We start from the raw sequence: 19594 nt of genomic DNA on the forward strand, positions 1-19594 counted from the left end.
GGGGGGGGGGGGAGAGAGAATGAATCCCAGCAGGCTCCATGCTATCAGCACGGATCCCAACTTGGGGCTCGATCTCATGAACCACGAGATCATGACCTGAGCTGAAATCAAGAGTCAGACGCTTAATTGACTGGGCCCCCCAGGCGCCCCAAAATAACATCATGATTTAAAATTAAATGGCAATCCAAGATGTAAGGCATTTGAATAACATAGTTTCGTATGTGTAGGCATTCTGATGGTGAGTCTGTAAGGCTAAAAACAGTGTTAGAGGTCAGAAGAGGGTGTGAAGAGGAAAAAGGACTTTTATTTGTGTAGCTTTCCTGTACTGACTACAGAGGACTGAGAGGGAGAGGCAGAAGTCCTCACCCAACAGCCGTCTTATTCTGTCTTATGATTTGGTGGGTCAGCAGTTCGGACAGGATGCGCTGGGTAACTCTGCTCCACAAGCATCAGTATTCGGCTGTGTGCGGGGCGAGGCTGGAAGGTCCAAGGGATCTTTCCTCACGTGCCTGGCACCTCTGCTAGTTCGTGATAATGGCTTACGTTCAGTGAGTTTTAACTGGATGTTCTAACCACTTTACGGGAAACAATGCATGCACTCCTCACTCTGATCCTCACTAATTGGCTAGGCTCTACTATAACCTCCACTTTACAGACAAGAAGACTGAGGCAGAAAGAGAGGTGACTTGCACAAGGTCACAGTGCCAGTGAGTGACTGAGCCAGGATTAGGACCCAGGGTGTCTGGCTCTGATACCCAGAGGTTAACACGGCCCCAGAAAAATCGCTGGCATCTCTTCATCGGGAATCCGGGGAGGCTTCCTTCTGGAAGGAAGAGGGAACAGAGCTGGCCCGCACCTGCAAACCGGCAGAACTCATTCATAGTGCTCAGAGCATCCTTCCCCACCCCAATCTCTCTGGGCNGAGGCCCCCCTCCCCCCGTGGGAAGAGAGAGGACCAGAGCCAACCTCTCTGAGCCCAGCTCACCCAGGGAGGCTCAGGCTGTGTAACCAGGGGCTCGATGTTATCAAACACACTGGTTCTCTTTCAGCTTGAGGAACTTCAGAAAAAGCAACATGAGGCAAATTCCGCCGTGGCTCCTTTGAAGGTAATATGTCTGTGAGATCTGTATGCAATGTCTCTTTCCAAAAAAAAAAAAAAAAGAGCTTAGTATTTTCCCCATTCTAGATATAGTTTATGTCTATTATAAAATAAATCTGGAAAGAAGAATGAAAGAGACAAATATCACCCCAAACCCCCATTTGAACCTAGGGCTTTCATATATTTTCTCCCAGTATATTTTACGTGTTTCTGAGGCCCCACCACACCTCCACGTCCCTGTCCTGTTTTCTTGCCTGAGAGTGTGACCCAGAGGGACTGTCCCTGTCTGTCCCGACCTCTGAAGCGGCGGCACATGCCAGAGAGCAAAACACGAGAGGCCATGGCTCATACGGCTGCCGTGCCCTTGCTCGGTCTGTCTGTCCGTCCTCCCCTCCCCACCCTCCTTTTGCATTATTATAATCTAAACACCATGATGCACATTTTGTATTAGAAATGCTTTCCCCGTGTAGCCAGACGGTTCTTTAGGACCGATTCNAAAGAGCTTAGTATTTTCCCCATTCTAGATATAGTTTATGTCTATTATAAAATAAATCTGGAAAGAAGAATGAAAGAGACAAATATCACCCCAAACCCCCATTTGAACCTAGGGCTTTCATATATTTTCTCCCAGTATATTTTACGTGTTTCTGAGGCCCCACCACACCTCCACGTCCCTGTCCTGTTTTCTTGCCTGAGAGTGTGACCCAGAGGGACTGTCCCTGTCTGTCCCGACCTCTGAAGCGGCGGCACATGCCAGAGAGCAAAACACGAGAGGCCATGGCTCATACGGCTGCCGTGCCCTTGCTCGGTCTGTCTGTCCGTCCTCCCCTCCCCACCCTCCTTTTGCATTATTATAATCTAAACACCATGATGCACATTTTGTATTAGAAATGCTTTCCCCGTGTAGCCAGACGGTTCTTTAGGACCGATTCCCAAGTGGCACTACTGGCCAATGTCTTTTGCCAGTCGGTCGGATGTGTAGTTGGGTCGAGATGACACATTTCACCTCACATATGGCACCTGGATTTGGGGTGTGGACCTGACGGCCTGTCGCCATTCCTGGGCAGTCTCTGGGCAGGATGCCAGGGGGGCCCCGGGCCCCAGTGACTCACCGACCCTACCCGCTCTGGGGCTTCGGTTTCCTTAGATGTTCACTCAGAAATGTGGGCCACGTGGGCGCCTGGGGGGCTCAGTCTGTTGAGTCAGATGACCTGAGCAGAAATCTGACTCTTGATTTCCGCTCAGGTCATGATCTCGCGGTTCATGGGTTCGAGCCCTGTGCTGGGCTCTGCGCTGAGAGTGTGGAGCCTGCTTGGGATTCTCTGTCTGTCTCTCTCTCTCTCTCTCTCTCTCCCCTCTGTCCCCCTCTCTCCCACTCACGTGTCCTCTCTTGCTTTCTCCGTCTCTAAAATAAGAAAGAGAAAAAAAAATGTGAGCCACACAATCCCTAAAGCCCCCCTCCATCCCAGAGGTCCACGTATGTCTGTGAGTCAGGCCTACAACTGTGAGGTGACAGGAAGCTCGTTCTGACACCGCGTGGATGGCAGTGGTGAAGACGCGGAGAGTAAACTGGAAAGTGCTAGGAAAATGTGAGGTTTCCATCCCCTCTCGTTTTAATAATTTCCTGGTACCTTTTACTTTTTTGTTTTTTAAGTTTTAATGTTTATTTCTTTTTAAGAGAGAGAGAGAGAGAGAGACAGAGTGCGAGCAGGGGAGGGGCAGAGAGAGAGAGAGAGAGAGAGAGATACAGAATCTGAAACAGGCTCCAAGTTCTGAGCTGTCAGCACAGAGCCTGATGCGGGGCTCAAACCCACTGGCCGTGAGATCGTGACCTGAGCCAAAGTCAGACGCTCCACTGACTGAGTCCCCCAGGCGCCCCCCTGGTACCTTTTACCTAAATGAGGACCACAATCCCTGTAAACCACAGAGCCTGCCATGTGTCACGTACTCCACACAGATTTCATCCTAAGATCCACAAGCAACATGTCAGGAAGGGGAGCACAAGCCCCACTTTACAGATGGGGAAACTGAGGCTCACAGATGCAGTGACATGTCCGTAATCACGCAGCGCTACTGCGTAGCAGAGTCACGATTTGACCCCAGCTCTGATGCCCGAGGCTCCCCAGCACGAGTCCGAGAGAGTCACCACCACCATCGACAAAGCCTCCCTCTGTCGCGGGAGCTGCGTGCAAGGTGTTAAACCAGTGCTGGCTGAATGCACGCGGCCCTGATGTTTGGGGTGGTGTGATCCAGGGGACCCGGGGAACCCTGGCCTCCAGGTCGGCCCACCCTCCTGGCCTGTCGCCCAGTACCAGCCGCCCAAGCATCACTGCCCAGGGAATGTTCCCCAGCAGGAAAAGATCGTCATCTTCTGTTTTGATGGAGCAGGGGCCACCCCAGGAGGGAAGGAGACTCGCCCAGGGCCAGTCTTGAATGAGGAGGGTCTATCACCCCCTCCAGACATCCCCAGATGTGGGAGGTCATTTGATGGCGGGAGGGTCCCCGCTCACTCCATGCGTGTAGCAGATCCCTCCCAGGGGCCGTTCTGTGCCCCGTGACGGCACAGTGAAGGTGCAGGGGTCCAGGGGAATGTCAGCCTTGACCTTGAGGAGCTCCCAGGCTACGGGGAGACAGACCCACAGCTGTGAAAGTTCACTGTCGGGATAGAAGGAAGCCTGGAGCCAGGCACAGAGGGACAGCAACCCCTTTGCCCTTAACAATGACTGTTGGACAGATGAGCAAGTCGAGGGGTAGAGAGGAGCTTGGTCACAGAGGTGGTCAGTGGTAGGGTCCACGCTCTGGGCCTTCTGAGGGCAGGGGGGGGCCCCCGGGGGGTGTGGGAGTGCGGCTACTTCTTTTCAGAGCTGCACCGGCTTCTGGGGGCAGGAAGTGACGGCAGGGAGGGGGCACAGAGCGGGACCCCGATGCCCCAGAGCCCAGCCCATTGCCCCGCCCCTGAGGGTGCCCTGCATCGGCGGACCCACCTGGAGCGTCTCTGCTCCCCCCCCCTCCCTTGCAGGCCAAGCTGGCTTCTCTGGTCCAGAAGTGCCAGGAGAGAAACCGCCTGATCACGCACCTACTGCGGGAGCTATGCAGACACGGGGCGGCGGATCACCTGCTCTCCGAGACAGCGCGGCGCATGGTGGGCGACGTGGCACTGGCCGAGTACGCGGCCGCCTTCCTGGCTCCGGGGCTCCCAGAGGTAGTGTCCCTCTTTCCCCGGGAGCAGCGGGCACCTGGCCTGCCTGTGCACCGGCCTGACCTGAACTGTCCCTGCCTCCCTCTGTCCACTGAGCCCACTCAGAACATGCCCAAGACTCGGGCCAGTACCTGTGCTCCTGGCTCGTACAGGATGGTGATCTGGGCATCCGTACCCTCAGAGCGCTCACGACACACACACAGAGTGTTAACTCAGTGCCCTGCAAGAACCATGGCATTTATTTCACCAGGCGGTTCTCACACAGGCGCCTCAGGGCCTTAGCACTTCCCATTTCCTCTGACAGCATCTTTCTCTGTCCCGCAGTCTCCTATGCATCCTTCAAGGCACAGAGCAAGTGTGACCTTGTCCAGGGAGCCTTCCCTGATTCCCATGGACCACAGAGTTAGCCACCTCCTCTGTACTCCATGGCACGCAGATGCTCATGACACGGAACATGGGAGGAATTTTCTCCTGCTGTTGCAAGAGCTTTGTCAGCACCTCTCTGTTGGGGCCGGGATCCTCCGTAACCATCTCTGTCTCCCTAGTGCCTGGCACAGAGAAGCTGCCCCGGGAATACTGGTTGAGTGAATGAAATAATGCACTAATTGAATGAGGCTCTCCTCTCCAAATAGGAAACCGAGGCCCAGAGAAGCTGGGAGGCTCACTCAGGGTCACACAGCCCCCAGGTACTGTGGATGGTCCGGATGCCGGGTCTGACCCAGGTCTGCTGAGGCGCCCCGGGATCTGTGCCAAGCTCTGGACAGCAGCGCTCGGGCATCTGTGGGCATGGTACAGTGGGCGTTCAGCTGAGACCCCTCCCTATGTGCACACACGCGCGCGCGAGCGCGCACACACGCACACACACACACGCTGGCGAGCAGCTTCATTCCTGGGGATCAGCCAGCAGCGCCCCCGCCAAACACGGCCCCTAATGGTGTGAGGGCGAAACGCAGTCCCTGCAGTAGGCACAGCCGGCCCTGTTTTCCACGCTCCCGCGCGGCAGCTCAGCACCAGGTCTGCTGCCCCCGACTTGGCCTCCCCAGCCCTGCCCTCCAAGGCCGGCTTTCTCTGTCCCCGCCTTTCCCCCCACAGTCATCAGAGGCCTCCTTGTCCCAGCCGCCACCCAGCCCGGGAGATGGAGACCAGGAGGCCCAGGGATCTGGTCTGGGTTGCATGACAGCTGAGTTCAGGGCCAGAGTTTGAATCCAGAGTCCCAGACTCTCAGTCCAGTGCTCATCTCTTTGCCTAAATGGTTCAAGCCTTTCCAGAGCCAGGATATGGCTGAGGAAGAAGTTAGCATCTTGTTGAGAAGCTTTGCGCAGGCTCTGTGTTGGTTGAAGCAGGCTGGAAAGGAGAGCTCCAGGGCGTGGGATGCAGTACGTGTCACCCGAGAAGGCCAGCTGGCCGTCTGAGCTGAGAGGGCGGCACAGCAGTGAGAGCCCCACCCCCCAAGGGCTGCTCTGAAACTAGAACTGAAATGTTCACTGGGATTGGCTAGGCTGACTCATAATGACCAAATTCACAGAGACTGATGTATAAACCTTAGCACTAATGGGTCCATTTCCTGTGAGAACTAGAACCATGTGCAGGCTGACGTTTCAGAGGGATGGACGGAAGAATTTCAGCATATTCTCCTCCTAGAGAGTGGAGCTGTCGGGAAAGTCAAGTTCATTCATTCATTCCTTTGCTCGTTTGTTAGTCACTAAATGTTTATAATCAGAAGGTTATTTTGGAGGCTGGAATGACAACAGGCAGAATCAATCGTGTTATCAGCCTGATTCCTTCATTTCCGTAAGGATGTGCTCCTGGGGCTGGACGGGCCTCCTGCTGGTCAAGGGCGTCTTCCCTGAGACCTGTTGGAAGCAATGGCCAGATGTATAAGCTTCTACTCCCTTCTTTCAAGGTGACTTTGAACCTGCCCTGACTCATTTTGCATTACTTTACAACTTTGCTCTCCAAGAACACCCCCGTTTTCATGATCGGGGGGGTGCCGTGGCCTCAGGTGCTGAGCACTGGAGGAGAAACGGTGAATCATTTCTCAGACCAAATGTGCAAGCAGCGAAGGACTAACTAATCCTAAGTCGTGGTGTCATGAAGGAAGCAAAAACGGGACTGAGACAGAGACTGACTATGGGTGCATCTTTGGGCAAGACTCTTATTTGCTCTGAGCCTCAGTTTTCCCATCTGTAAGATGGGAACAGTACAGCCTACTTGGCAGAGTCCACATGAAGAGAGATCATGCGTTAAATACCCTGGACAGAGGGTTCCACTTAGTGGGAAGCTGGACTGTGTGTGGGCAGCCACCAAGAGGGTGGCCACTGTCTAGCTCTGTGGCCTTAGGAGGGGACACTTACCGGTACCCCTTACAGCGCACGGACACTTTCTCCCAGTGGAGAAGCCTGAGGCTCAGGGGTTACAAGTCCTGCCGAAAGACACACGTCTACAACTAGCTTTCTAGCTTGGCCTCTGCAGGAAGCCGCTTGCCTGAGCCGAGCTGGGATTGGACACTGGCAGGGGCTCCTGCCCCCAGCCGCTGCAGCCACCACCCCTGCGGGAGGGGGTGCAGTGTGTACACACGCACTGCTGGGAACATGGGGCCCAGCACACCCCAGGCCCTCAATGACTCGGACCCTCTTGTTTCGGGAAGGCCGACCCTCTGTGTGCAGCTATGAGGCGGTGATGTGTTTAAGATACCCAAGGTGCTCCGGGCTGGCTGGGGGGGCTGGGAGCAGTGATGGGAGACTGGGTGGGGGGGTCACTTATGCTACGGTCCTCAGTGAGTGGGGACACCAGTGCTGGTGGCGGAGAGGGTCCCCGTGCTCGGGAAGGCTGACCCAGCAGGGACGGGTAGGGGTGAGGCCCGGCTGCAGGTCCCAGGCGGGCTGTGCACATGCCAGCTCCTCTGTTTCAACAGCCAGTGACGTGAGGACCGAGGGCCAGGCGGCCGAGCAGAGCCTTGCTGGCAGCTGGGCAGGGGGTGGGTTTTACGGGCTCCGACTCTCATTTCAGAGGACACGATGGAATTCCCCGTGGAGGCTTTGGGCTCTGACTTGCAGCCTGGGGGCACAGCCCAGCTGGCCGGGAGGACCCAGGTGGGCTCGGGGTGGGATGTGCCAGCGCAGAGGGAGCACCGAGGCCGAGCGGTGGGGTTGGCGGAACCGTCCCGGGAGGGCCTGGACCCTGGAGGCCCCGGGTGGTTGGCTCCTGGCCTCAAGAAGAGGCTCCCACTAAACACAAAGATCTGAGGGGGATGGGGATGTGGGTTGGGGCGGGGCCCAAGCAGACGGGCCCCTGGACAGGCTGGCCCTTTATCCACTAGACGTGGGGATGATGGCGGAACTCAGCCCTCTCCCGTGACAGCATTTCCATTAGCTCACTTCTTCCTCCCAAAGCCTGCGTTTTCCGGGGGGAAACTGGGGCTCCAAGTAGTCAAAGAGCTGGTCCAGGTCACAGCTTGGGGCACGGCCACGGCCATCTGCACGCCCGCCCTGCAGGAGGAAGGTCCTCGCATCCGCCGCGGGTCACTCGGGCCAGTAAGCACCTCCCGTTGAGCACTTTCCTGGCACGGGCAGGGTGGGTGATACTCGGTGAGCCTCAGTCAGCTGCACACCCATGCCGTGTCCTCAGGGCCGTGTCTAAGTGTCTTAGTCGGCTCCGGCCGCTGTGACAAAATCCCACAGAGGGGGACGGGGAGGGGGGGAGAGGGTTTAAGCCGCGAACATTCATTTCTCACAGTTCCGGAGACTGGAAGTCAGAGGTCAAGCTGCAGGCGTGGATGGTGCCGGAGAGGGCCCCCTTCCCGGCTGCAGACGGCTGCCTTCTCACCATGTCCCCACAGAGCCGAGCTCCCCGGTGTCTCTGGTTACAGGGGTGCTAATCCCACCCTGAGAGCTTCCTCCTCAGGCCCTGATCACCCCCCAAAGGCGCCATCTGAATACATCACACAGGGGTTGGGATCTCAGGACACAGATGCTGGGGGAAGCGGGGACATCCGGGGCATGGCACTGAGGGGCCAGGACGGGTGCAGGGACGAGGGGAGGGGGGCACTGCCCGGCCCTTGGGGCTGTCTGCTGTGCTGGCGTCCGCGCGCATCCCGTCTCACCCTTGGCGCCTCCGGCCTTGCACGCGGCCCCCGTGCGTTTCCCTGGCTGCGCTGGCCTCTGCAGCTCCAGCACTGGTTCTAAAGTGGGGCAGACCCCCGAGCCAGCTGGGCTGGCTTCCCCCCATCCTTCAGCGGGGGGAACACGGGGCCTCGCTACCCCCCTGCCTCTACCTGGTGGTGGGAGTAAGGGGAAGGCAGCTTCCTTCCTTTGTTCGGGTTCCTAAAACCTTCTCTGGGGGAGGGGTCTCAATTCCGCCCACCCCTTGAACTTGGCTTTAGTGGGGTGTCCCTCTCCCCCAGTCCCAGGCCACCTATTATTTTTTCCAGCTTCTGCCAGGACCTAGGCTGTTGACCTTCCCCAAGCCAAGAATCAGACACCTTTCTTTAAGGTTTCTATTCAAGTGTCACCCCTCCTTGGATGCCCTAGCGGCCAGCGGGGAGCTGGAGAAGGGGTCCCAGGGCTCACCCCGAAGACGGCCCTGGTTAGGGTGCGGGCACGCCCTCCTGCCTGGGCCTGGACCACCTCCCCCAGGGTCTGGCCCGCGGTCCGCTCAACAAATAGAAGGTCCCATCAGAGAACTTGAGGAGTTGGCTTGCAGTTCCTGGGACTCCGTAGGGGAGGGGTCACTGTATTTTCTCCCGGCACGGCTGTACCAGGCAGATGAAGACACCCAGACCCCAAAGGATTGCCAGCCTGTGACCACGGTGCTCACCCTCACCTCCCTGAGCGGCCGGTTCTTTTGGGCCAGGAGGTCTGCTGTCCGTCCCCAGGGCTCTGGAAGGTTTCAGCAAGTCTCGTGCCAGAAGTCCACCCAGAGCTGTCACACAGGCACTCACGGAGCACTGGGGTCCCGGGGCGGGGGGGGGACTTGGCAAGCCGCCAGTGGGGAGTCATCGGGACTGCAGCCCTGGGGGGGGCAGGCGACCCCGCAAGGTGGGCTGCTACCTTCGCTCCCTCTTGCCCTGCGCTTCCCTCTTCCCTCCGCCTCCGGGAAGCGCTCTTGCTCTCCCCTGCGCGTCAGCGAGCTCTGTAGCCCGGCTTCCAGGAAAACGGCGTTTTCACAAGCAGCAGCAGGGCTCCGAGCCCTAAATTCCCCTAATTCATTAAATCGGCGACCCCCACCCTCCCCATCCTGGGCCTCCAAGGACCCAGGAAATTGTTTTTCCCTTTACTGCTTGCCTTTTATTAAATTTAGACTATTCCCCCAAAAGTTTCCACGGGGAAGAGCAAGGGGCGGAGTGGAGCTCGCAGGACGGACGTTTGTCTGCTACCCGTGTGGAGCACTTAGTAGACATTCGTTCTCACTGCATTCCGACAGCCCCCCCTCCCCCGCCAGGAACGTGCTAGCGCCTCCCTTCTGCGGATGGAGAGGGCGTGGCTCAGGCCCTGTGTGTCTTGCTTGGCCAAGACCACGGAGGCGGCAGAGGCAGGGTCGGCGGGAGAATGCCTGGCTCTGAGCGTCGCCAGGCTGGTGGCTGAATGGGGGGCAGGCAGGAAGGAAGGTCTCTAGATCCCCGATCCCGTGCTGAATCCTCGGATGGATCCGGGGCTACTCGGGACGCGAAGGTCAGTGAGACCTTGTTCTCGTGGTGAAGGAGTCAGCGTCGCACGAGAGTCCCTCAGAAGCCGGGCGCAAGAGAAAGCATACATTTCAGGCAGAGAGAAGAGAGAGACTTGATGGGGAAGATGCTTCCTGGAGGAGGAGGCACACAGGCCAGGCCTGGACGGATACAAAAGGGTTGTAATTGCCGGAAAGACAGAGCGAAGGCGGTCTGGGCTGCACGTGGGGCTGTGAATGGCGACGGTGCTGGGAGGCACACAGCGTCCCTGGGGATGTGAGCCCAGCTCGGCGGGAGCGTCGTGAAAGAAGAGGCAGTGTGCCTCATACAGAAGGTTCCGGCAAGTGCGGTGTGATTGGATTCGTGTCGGAAGACGGTCGAGCCGTAATCTGTGCCCTTGTGCATTGGCCGCTGGGTTGGTCAATCTGTTTTAGGGGGACAAGGAGCCACTGTCACAGCATAGCACGGGGGTGCTATGTGAGAGGCAGCTGGCTGAACTCTGCCGGGTGAAGTCAGGGAAGACTTCATGCAGGAGGGGGCATTTGAATTAGGTCATGATGTATACATAGAAGTTCGCCAAGGATAGAGAGAGAGAGAGGGCCGGGGTCTCTAGGCAGGGGGGCTGCTTATGTAAATACTTAGAGGACACAGGGATGGGGACGCGAGATGACATGCACTGGGGCCACTGCCTGGCCAGAAATGCCGAAGAGGAGGCAAGGGCTGGGCTGCTGGCCTAGAATCTGACCTGCCTTGAGGGTCCGGCCCTGCTCTTGATAAACCCGTCAGGGCCCGCCAGCGAGCTAACTTTGCTGCACCACCTTTTATAGACCCTGCACAGTCATGGGATGCAGGACAGGCACCCAGTCTTCACGGCGGTGCAGGGGACTCCGGTTCAAGGCCGACCTGAATTCTGGGTGCCGGAGCCAGAGACCCCCAAGGACAGCTCAGCAATCGGCTCCTGCGAGCTCTTGCAGGACCTCCGTGGAGAAAGACTATTTCTTCTGGAAACTTTGCCGTCCAGCTGCCCTCATCCCCCGCCCCCTCGCTTTTCACAGCAGTTTCTAAAACACATGAATCACAGTCTTCGTTTGGAGATTTAATTTGAGTAGAGGAAATGCAATTGCTTTCCTGCATCTGTATTCCCTGAGAGCAGGTCGTGGGCTCCTTCGAGGGTCATGGGCAGAGGGGGGAGGGCTGGCTCTGACTGGAGAACGAGCTTCGCGCAGCGAGGGGCGAGTGACCTGCTCCCTCCCAGTCGCAGCCATCTGCGGAGGCTTTTTCTCCTGGGTCACGCGGAATAACTGCCGACGTGTCTTTTCTTCCAGACCGGCCACCCCCTGGACGCCGCGTCTGAGACAGCAGCAGCTGTAAGAGGTCAGTGCGATTTTCAATTAGTGATATCTGTGTGCTCAGATGTGGTCTGAGCCAGCAGGACCCTCTGACAGGTGGACCAGGGTCAAGTGCAGACTGGGAGGAACCGGCCCTGCTTTCTCCCCCTCCTGCCCTACTTGGCCCTATGTTCTTGCTCCCCAGTGTGAGGGGAATGAATGCAGGACAGAAAACACTCCACAGAAGTGGCCGAACTTCTCAGCCCTGTGGTTTCATTCCTGGCGATTCATCCTCAGGAAGTATTCTCAGTGTGGAAAAACTCAATGGACAGGTGTATTCATACGGGCACATTTCTAATAATGAAAAGCTGTGCAGGGCAGGGGACTTCTAGCGTTGTTAATGAACCCATATACTCAGTGAAGTGTTGGTCACTTATAATCACGCTGCTGAGTACCATGTGATACCACGGAAATTATGATATTCTCCTAAATTTTTAAAAGATAGAGAATGGGATATATTGGATGATTGCAGTGATAGAGCTCTATGACCACACCATCTGTGTGAGTGGCAATTGAAGTCGAGAGATAAACTCAAATTCTAACAGTGGTTACATAGAAAGAAGGTAACGGGTGATTGCTTATGTTCTGCTTACTATTATTTTTTATTTGTTTTAATTTGTGAGAGAGAGAATGAGAGAGAGAGAGAGGCAGCGTGAGCAGGGGAGAGTCAGAGAGAGAGGGAGACACAGAATCTGAAGCAGCTCCAGGCTCTGAGCTGTCAACAAAGAGCCCGATGTGGGGCTTGAACTCATGAACCGTGAGATCACGACCTGAGCCAAAGTCGGACACTCAACTGACTGAGTCCCCCAGGCGCCCCTGTTCTGTTTATTACTAAGAAGGAAAATGAGATGCTACCTGGGAAGACAGGATTTCCCTGGTTAAGTGCAGTGTGCTCTCAGCATGGGGGAAGGGATTCGTTTAGGGTTCTGTTCATTTCGGGAGCTCAGAAGAAACATGGAGAAAGTGGGGCACCTGGGTGGCTCAGCTGGTTAAGCCATGATCATTGGCTCAGGCCATGACATCACAGTTCTTGAGTTCAAGCCCTGCATTGGGCTCTGTGCTGACAGTGTGGAGCCTGCTTGGCATTCTCTGTGTTCTTTCCTCTCTGCCCCTCCCCTGCTCACTCTCTCTCTCTCTTAAAATAAATAAATAAACATTAAAAAAAGAATCATGGAGAAAGTGGGGATGGCATTGTCTCTAGGTGAGTGAGTTGCTCTTGAGATCTTATCTAGCAATTCTTTTTTTAAATTTTTTAAATGTTTTATTTATTTTTGAGAGAGAGAGAGAGAGAGAGAGACAGTGTGAGCAGGGGAGGGTCAGAGAGAGGGAGACACAGAATCTGAAACAGGCTCCAGGCTCTGAGCTGTCAGCACAGAGCCTGACGCGGGGCTTGAACCCACAGACTGTGAGATCATGACCTGAGCCGAAGTTGGATGTTTAACTGACTGAGCCACCCAGGCGCTCCTCTAACAATTCTTATTTTGTGCTTACCAGCTGTGTAATCTTGGATGAGTTAATTAACCTCTCTGAGCCCTAGAGTCTTATCTTTTGAAGGAGGATACTCTGACCTTGCTCAGGAGTGTCTGACCCAGAAAGAGAGATCTGTTCTCGGTCTGCATGTGGTCAGGATGGGCCAGCCCTTCGTGTCCTCCTAGCAGTCTGGGTTGGCATCTGTTCTCACGGTTGGAAGGGCATCAGCCCCACTCGGTTCTTCATCTGCCACTAACCTGTGCAAGTGTCCTTCCTTCTGTGGGCTCAGCATCCTCAGAAATGTGCTAGATTGATTGAGTTACTTGTCCCCTCAACATGTCTGGAAGGCTACTGTGTACCAGAACCAGGGGGGGTGTTTTGCAGGGGTTACAAAAACGGGTCGGCTTGCAGGGGTGGTGGTTCCTGCGGCGAATGAGCTGGCGCCCAAGGAGGGAAGGCTGATGGAGACAGGTAGTTTTCTAGGACACCCATGGCCATGATGGGACCATCAGAGACACACGGACAAGACACTCAAGGGTTCGTGGGCACCTGAGAGGGCCTCTGTCATGGGCACCGGGGGATCTGGGGATGGAAGAGAATGGAAAATGTTGTCCTAAGGCTCATAGGCTTGTGATTTTTAGAATAGATTTCTGGTTTGAGGCTTGACTGAGAATACTTTTTTCTAGCTCAGAAATACCTCCTGAATCCCCAAACGGACAGCAGCAGCATCCAAAGACCTTTGAATGCAGAGCCCTGGCCTGTTCCCAAGGCTGAGTGGCCAACACAGAACACGGCTAGACCAGATTCTCCAAAGGTGAGAGGGCTTCCATCATCTAATTTCTTAGATAAACATTTTTATTAAGCTTGTAACGCACATACGGAAAAGGGCACACATAAGCGTGCAGATCAATGAGTTATCGTGGAGTGATACCCAAAAAAGCCATCACCCGGTTGGGAACTAGAAAAATGACCGGCACCACAGATACCCTTTGGTTTCCCCTCCTCGTCTCTGCCTATTATCTGCTCTTTAATTTGTGTTTTGGGTCAAGTGGTGTATTCAGTGTCTGGTTATTTTTCACTGGGTGCTGGACATCATGTGTCAAAACCTAAAGGTATCCTTTGGGGTTCTGCTTCATAGTGTATCGTCTCCATCCAGAGCAGGCTTCCTTTTGTTTGTGGCAGGTAGCTAGGCAGGGAGCAGGCCGTTCCTCACCTTCTAACCTGGTTCAGAGATGAGTTTCAGCACTCACGAGTGCTGTTTCCTTCCCATGCCTTGTACTCCTTGGGTATAGCCTTTGGGGTCCTAACCAGAGGACTGTAGTGTTTATCAGCATCTTTTGCCCTTGGCCTTGTCAGTCCCATGCGGCTGGGAAAAGCTCTGCTGAGCCTTCTGACTCACAACTGCCACTGTTACTGCAGGCGCTGCCCTCACCCGGAGGGAAGTGTGGCCCCCACAGTCATGCCAGAGACTCTGGCTTCTCTCCTGTTTTCAGCATTCGTCCCTCAGATCCTGACCATCTCGGTAGCTCTCGGATGGTTTAAATAGAAGGTGTGTTCTGCTCTGTCCAGCTCTTCTAGTATTTATGGGCTCAGTCCAAAATGTCCTAATCAGATAGAGCCAGAGCAGCCCTCTCTTTGCCCAGAGAAAATGTATTTACTTATGAGACCTGGGGTCTGACAGGCCCAGGTTCAAATCCCTGCCATAATTCAGTGTGATGTCGGGCAGATGACTTAGTGCATCTGTCTCCGCCTCCTCGTCTGTAGCCTGGGGATGATACTGCCTACTGCCGGTATGAGCACAAAATCAGGTAAGCAGGGCCTGAACACTGTGTGAACAAGAGAGCCACTCAGGAGGAAAAAAAAAAGCCGCCATTACTTGGGAATCTCATCTTATTCTCAGCATTTTAGCTCAGCCCGTTAGTCCTTTCCTTCCACCTGTCATTCCCATGGCTTCTCTCCTGCCTCCACAATTCTATTAATTTATTTATCTAAACAGTGGAGGCAACATTTGCCTCTTAGAATTGTTAGGACAGTTCAGTGAAATCACGCACATAACCTGCTTGCTATACTGCCCAGTATGAGAGAGGCAGTCGGTAAATGGCAGCTCTTGTTATTGACCTTTTATGTTTAAAATTTTATTTTTTTATTTTTGAGAGAAGGTGGGGGGGGGAGAGAGAGGGAGAGAGAGCACACACAGGGGAGGGGCAGAGAGATAGGGAGAAAGAGAGAATTCCAAGCAGGCTCTGCACCGTCAGCGCAGAGCCTGATGCAGGGCTCGATCTCACGAACCATGAGATCATGACCTGAGCTGAAATCAAGAGTTGGATGCTTACACAACTGAGCCACCCAGGCGCCCCTGTTATTGACTTAAACAGTTTTCTTCCCTGACTAGTGACTTTCATTTTAAATTACACATCTACAGGTTTATTACCCAAGAATGAGTACTTTTTTTCCCCAGCTTTGGTCTTTTTCTAGGAAAATTTCCTCTGGCTTTTGATCTCTGGCCTGGCTTATCCCCAGCAGGCAGAAGGGATTCTAGACAAAGGAAACAGCATCTGGAAAGACAGAGGGTGGGTTCTCAGGCATCAGGGGCACTGCGGGCAGTCAAACGTGGCTGTGGCAGGAAGTAAGGAGGTGCAGAGGGGGACCTGGAGATCCCAGCAACCATGTTGATGAGAGTCCAGGGGCGAAGAAAATGCTCTGCCTCCTTCTTGAGTGCCTGCTCTGGCTCTTGCAGTCCTCACGGGGGGCTTACAAAATAGTATCAGCATTTGCCCCCTTTACCTGTGAGAAGAGACAAGGCACAGAGGACGTAAATAGCCAACCCCGGGTCATACAGCTCGTGAGGAGCAGAGCTGGGGTCCAACCCAGGCAGCCTGGGTCTGGAGCTGGTGCTGCGGCCGCCATGTGGCCAGATGTACGGAGCCTCCACGGGGGGGGGGTTGTGGGAACAGTCTCTCCTGCCCCCTGTGCAGCCCAGCCTGGAGTTCGGGGTGAGAAAAACCCCGCGAAGGTGATGCCGGCCAGAAACATGACAGCAGCCATCTGACAGTGATGGGCGGAGCACAAACTGCACGAATGAATGAGCCAGAAGGTGCTCCAAGTTTCTGGGCTGTTCTTTAGCTTTCTTCAAAGTCGTTGCCATGCATGTCGAATGCCACAGCACAAACACGCTTCTGCTTTCGGACGCAGCTGCGAGTCCACGGGACGTTTGCATGACCCGCAGGGAGATGACGGGGTGTCGATGCAGACATTTTGGTTCCCGTGCTTTGCCCCGCACCCAGCCCACGGGAGGTCTTCATGAGGGCCTGTGGGTGGCAGAGGCAGAGAGAGGGGCTGGTGGGCTTTCCCTAGAAGGTCACACAGGCGCCTCGTCCTCCCCGCTCCCCCCGCAGGCTGAGTCTTGCCCGGCTGTGCAGGGCGTCAAGGAGCAGAGCCTGCTGGCTGGGGGAGCAGCAGATTGCCGTAGATGCGGGCTGGCTCGAGGGGGTGAGCTTCCTGCAGTGAGAATGAGCCTGTTAAATAACTACACCAGGGCATCAGTGACCTATCAGCAAAATGAGGTCAGGTTTGAAGGACAGTAACTAAATTAGTCACATGTCACCATTCTATTATTTTATGGTTGAGCTGAGAGAGAAGAAAGAGGAAAAAGCAGGGCGAGCCTAGGAATATACACAAATATCCTGAGAAGGCTGGTAAACCTTGGTGATGGAAGAAATGTTTGTCCCTGTGTCACAGCCTGATCACGCCACTGTCTCCCTGAGCACCCTTCATCTGTGACAGCCGACTGTAGGGGCGAACGGTGCAGGCTGGGGGGCCACGCGGCCTGGACTCAAATCCTGACTGTGCCTTCTGTTAGCTGTGTGGCCATAGGCAGGTCACTTAACCTCTCTGGGCCTCTGCTTCTTCATCTGTACGATGGGGTAATAATTCTAGTTGCTTCACTGGGTTAAAGACTGAATGAATATGTATGCATTGCTTAGCATAATATCTGTCATATCATACGGCTCCAGAAATGTCCTCTGCCATAGGCTGACCCTTAGGAAATATCGTACCACCTCTTCCTACAATGTCTGTGGTTTCCTGAGGTTTAAATATTATTATTATGACAAGTCCAGACTCCTTACATTGCTGTTTGCACATTACATGCATTGATCTTCAGGGTTGTTTTTAATTTAAAAAAAATTTTAATGTTTATTTATTTTTGAGAAAGAAAGACAGAGTGTGAGTGGGGGCGGGGGAGCAAAGAGAGAGAGGGAGACACAGAATCCAAAGCAGCTCCAGGCTCTGAGCTGTCAGCACAGAGCCCGACGCGGGGCTCGAACCCACAAGCCGTGAGATCGTGACCTGAGCCAGAGTAGGACGCTCAACCGACTGAGCCCCCCAGGCGCCCCAATGACCTTCACTTTTCAAAACAGTAGAATCCTGCTTTGTCTCAAAAGTCTGGCTCAGATACCACCTCCTCCAGGAGGCCTGCCCGCTCCTCGGTATATGGTCGGTGCCCCCCTCCCGGGTGCTCCACGGGCAGGTGCGGGGGCCTCTCTCCCGGCTCGATCTCTGCCGCGGACCCGCACGTTCATCAGGCTGCCTGTGCCACTGGGTGAGGGCACCGCAGGGGAGGGGCTGGTCCAGGCGGGACACACAGGATGCTGCCTCCTGACCCGCACTTCCTCTCCTTCCTGCCTCTGCCTCTTTCTCAGCCATCAGCGGAACTGAGTGTCAACACCGCCCACTGGTCACTGCCTCCCGGGGTCCCGGGAGAGGCTTGCTCCATTCTACCTGCCTGACTGCTGAGGCACGCTGCCGGAGGACTGAGCAGAGACAGAAGTAGGACTCACACTGCCCAGCACAGGGGTCCTTCCTTCCGTCATTTGCGGATGGTGCTTGATAAGTGTGGATGCCGGGCATGAAGGGGGATTTGAGGTCAAGTGGGCTTGGGTTCAGCAGCTACGTAGGTTTAGGAGAGCCATTCAGAGTCTCTGAAACAGGCACCCGTCCTGGGGGTCTGATGACAGCCTGGGCGAGGACTCCGTGGAATCAGGGGAACCAGCTCACTGAGAAGAGCGGTGGGCGGTGCTGGCGTGAGGTCGGCAGCCAGTCGACACTGATTTCCTTTTGACGGGACGCTCTCCATCTCTCATCCCTGCAAACAAGAGGCGTTAGGGTGGACACCCGCTCTGTGGGGACACCCATCAGTGATTGTCCAGGCGGACACCTGTTGGGTGACGTAGTGAGAGCCACCCCCAGCCCCCGTTCCTCGCCTGCTGGGCCGGGATGGCGTCATGTGCCCCGTCGGACTGTAATAGAAGGGAGTGAGCACTGCAAGGGGAGCATTTGTGCGGGCCACAGAGAGTGCTCCATAAATGTTCATTACGGCCGCCATGTCTTCCCTGGATGAATGTGGGATGAGGGGGTTTTTAGGAGCGGGGAGAAGCAGAGACCATTTCATTCTGCTCTTGCCTCCAGCTTTCCTCACCCTTGGGGCCGGCAGCCGATCCTGGAGCGGGTCCAGAGCCAGCATGCCCTGCGCGAAGCCTGGAAGAGGAAGGCGCACTGCCCCGCCCTGCCCGCCGAGCCGATGACCTCCCGCCGCCCACTGAGCTCCTGAGCCCCGCGAGGATCCTGGCTTTCCACAAAGAGCTTAGGCAGAGCATTTGCAGCAATTCCCAGGTCAATAAATCACCGCTGGAGTTATAAATTTAATAGAACCGCTCGCACTCCGGGGCCATTTCATAGACTCTATAAATATTTCAAGCAGAGCCTTCAGACACTGCTTTAAGAAATTGGTAGCAATCAAAGCTCTCATCCTGTGCCAAGCAGTTTTGCCTCTGGCTCGGGGTCCGTGCTGGTTTTGTCAGAGCGTGGGAGAAATACCAGACTGTGCCTCGCGTGTTCTGAGAGCTCGGGCTTTGCCTCCCGTCAAGGCAGCAAAGGGAATGTCTGCTGTACCAACACCTACTGAGTGACTGGTTCAGTGGCTCTCAGCTGCGCATGATTTTTGCCAACCAGGGAAAATTTTGGCAATGTCCGGAGACACTTTTTATTATTGTAACTCGGAAACGGCTCCCGGCATCTAGCATAGAGGCCAGGGACGCTGTTAAACACCCCACATTGCACAAGACGGTGTCCTACGGCAGATTATCCAGCCCAGATGTCAACGGTGCTGGGATTGGGAACCCCTGGACTGGTCTGATAGCTCCTAACATTGTCAGCCACAGAGAACTGTTTCGTTATTTTCCTGCCCTTGGGGCCCCTCCTCGTGTTTTAAAAGGTTTTGGTCTACTAAATGAAATGCTCGATTTAAGTATATATTTTACATTTTAAAGCATTCAAACCCATCAGAATTTTCTAATAAGTCCCACTTATTCAAGCAACATTTGTTGACGTCCGACGAAGGCCAGGAAATACAACGTGAGGGTGAGGGAGGTGAGCCAACTCTGGTCCCTGCCTCAGGGAGCTCACGGGGCGATGGGAGACACACATGTGAATAGTGCACGGTGTAGCCCATTACGTGTGCCGGGAGGTGTGAGATCAAGGGAGAAGCCCTTCCTGCCTGGCCTTGGGAAATGATCATTCAGGAGGAGATGGCTGAGCAGAGCCCCTAGGCCCATTGAGGTGTTCAACACATGGGTGAGGTGGGGACGGGTGTTGCAGTCAAAGAGAACAGCACGTGCAAAGGCCCTGAGACATGGAACTGAACTTTGAGTGTGTCATTAAAGACATGTGCAAAGCAGCCCGTTGCCAAGCCAGCTACAGGGGGTTCCTGCCTCATCCCC

The 19594-nt window shown here is 55.1% G+C and overlaps 1 protein-coding gene across 1 annotated transcript in view; it reads left to right on the top strand.

Annotated features, from left to right (window-relative positions):
* Window positions 1–18515, top strand: part of CUNH4orf50 (chromosome unknown C4orf50 homolog) — a 51140-nt gene extending 32625 nt beyond the window's left edge. The window contains exons 8-13 of the mRNA XM_077750382.1: window positions 1050–1106; window positions 4119–4301; window positions 11286–11334; window positions 13505–13632; window positions 17519–17581; window positions 18285–18515. Of these exons, the coding sequence (XP_077606508.1) occupies window positions 1050–1106; window positions 4119–4301; window positions 11286–11334; window positions 13505–13632; window positions 17519–17581; window positions 18285–18515 (711 nt within the window). The remainder of the gene's footprint in view (window positions 1–1049; window positions 1107–4118; window positions 4302–11285; window positions 11335–13504; window positions 13633–17518; window positions 17582–18284) is intronic.
* Window positions 18516–19594: the final 1079 nt, after the last annotated feature.

This window comes from Crocuta crocuta, unplaced genomic scaffold (assembly GCF_008692635.1).
Source record: "Crocuta crocuta isolate KB4526 unplaced genomic scaffold, BGI_CrCroc_1.0 scaffold179, whole genome shotgun sequence".
NCBI classification, from domain to species: Eukaryota; Metazoa; Chordata; class Mammalia; order Carnivora; family Hyaenidae; genus Crocuta; species Crocuta crocuta.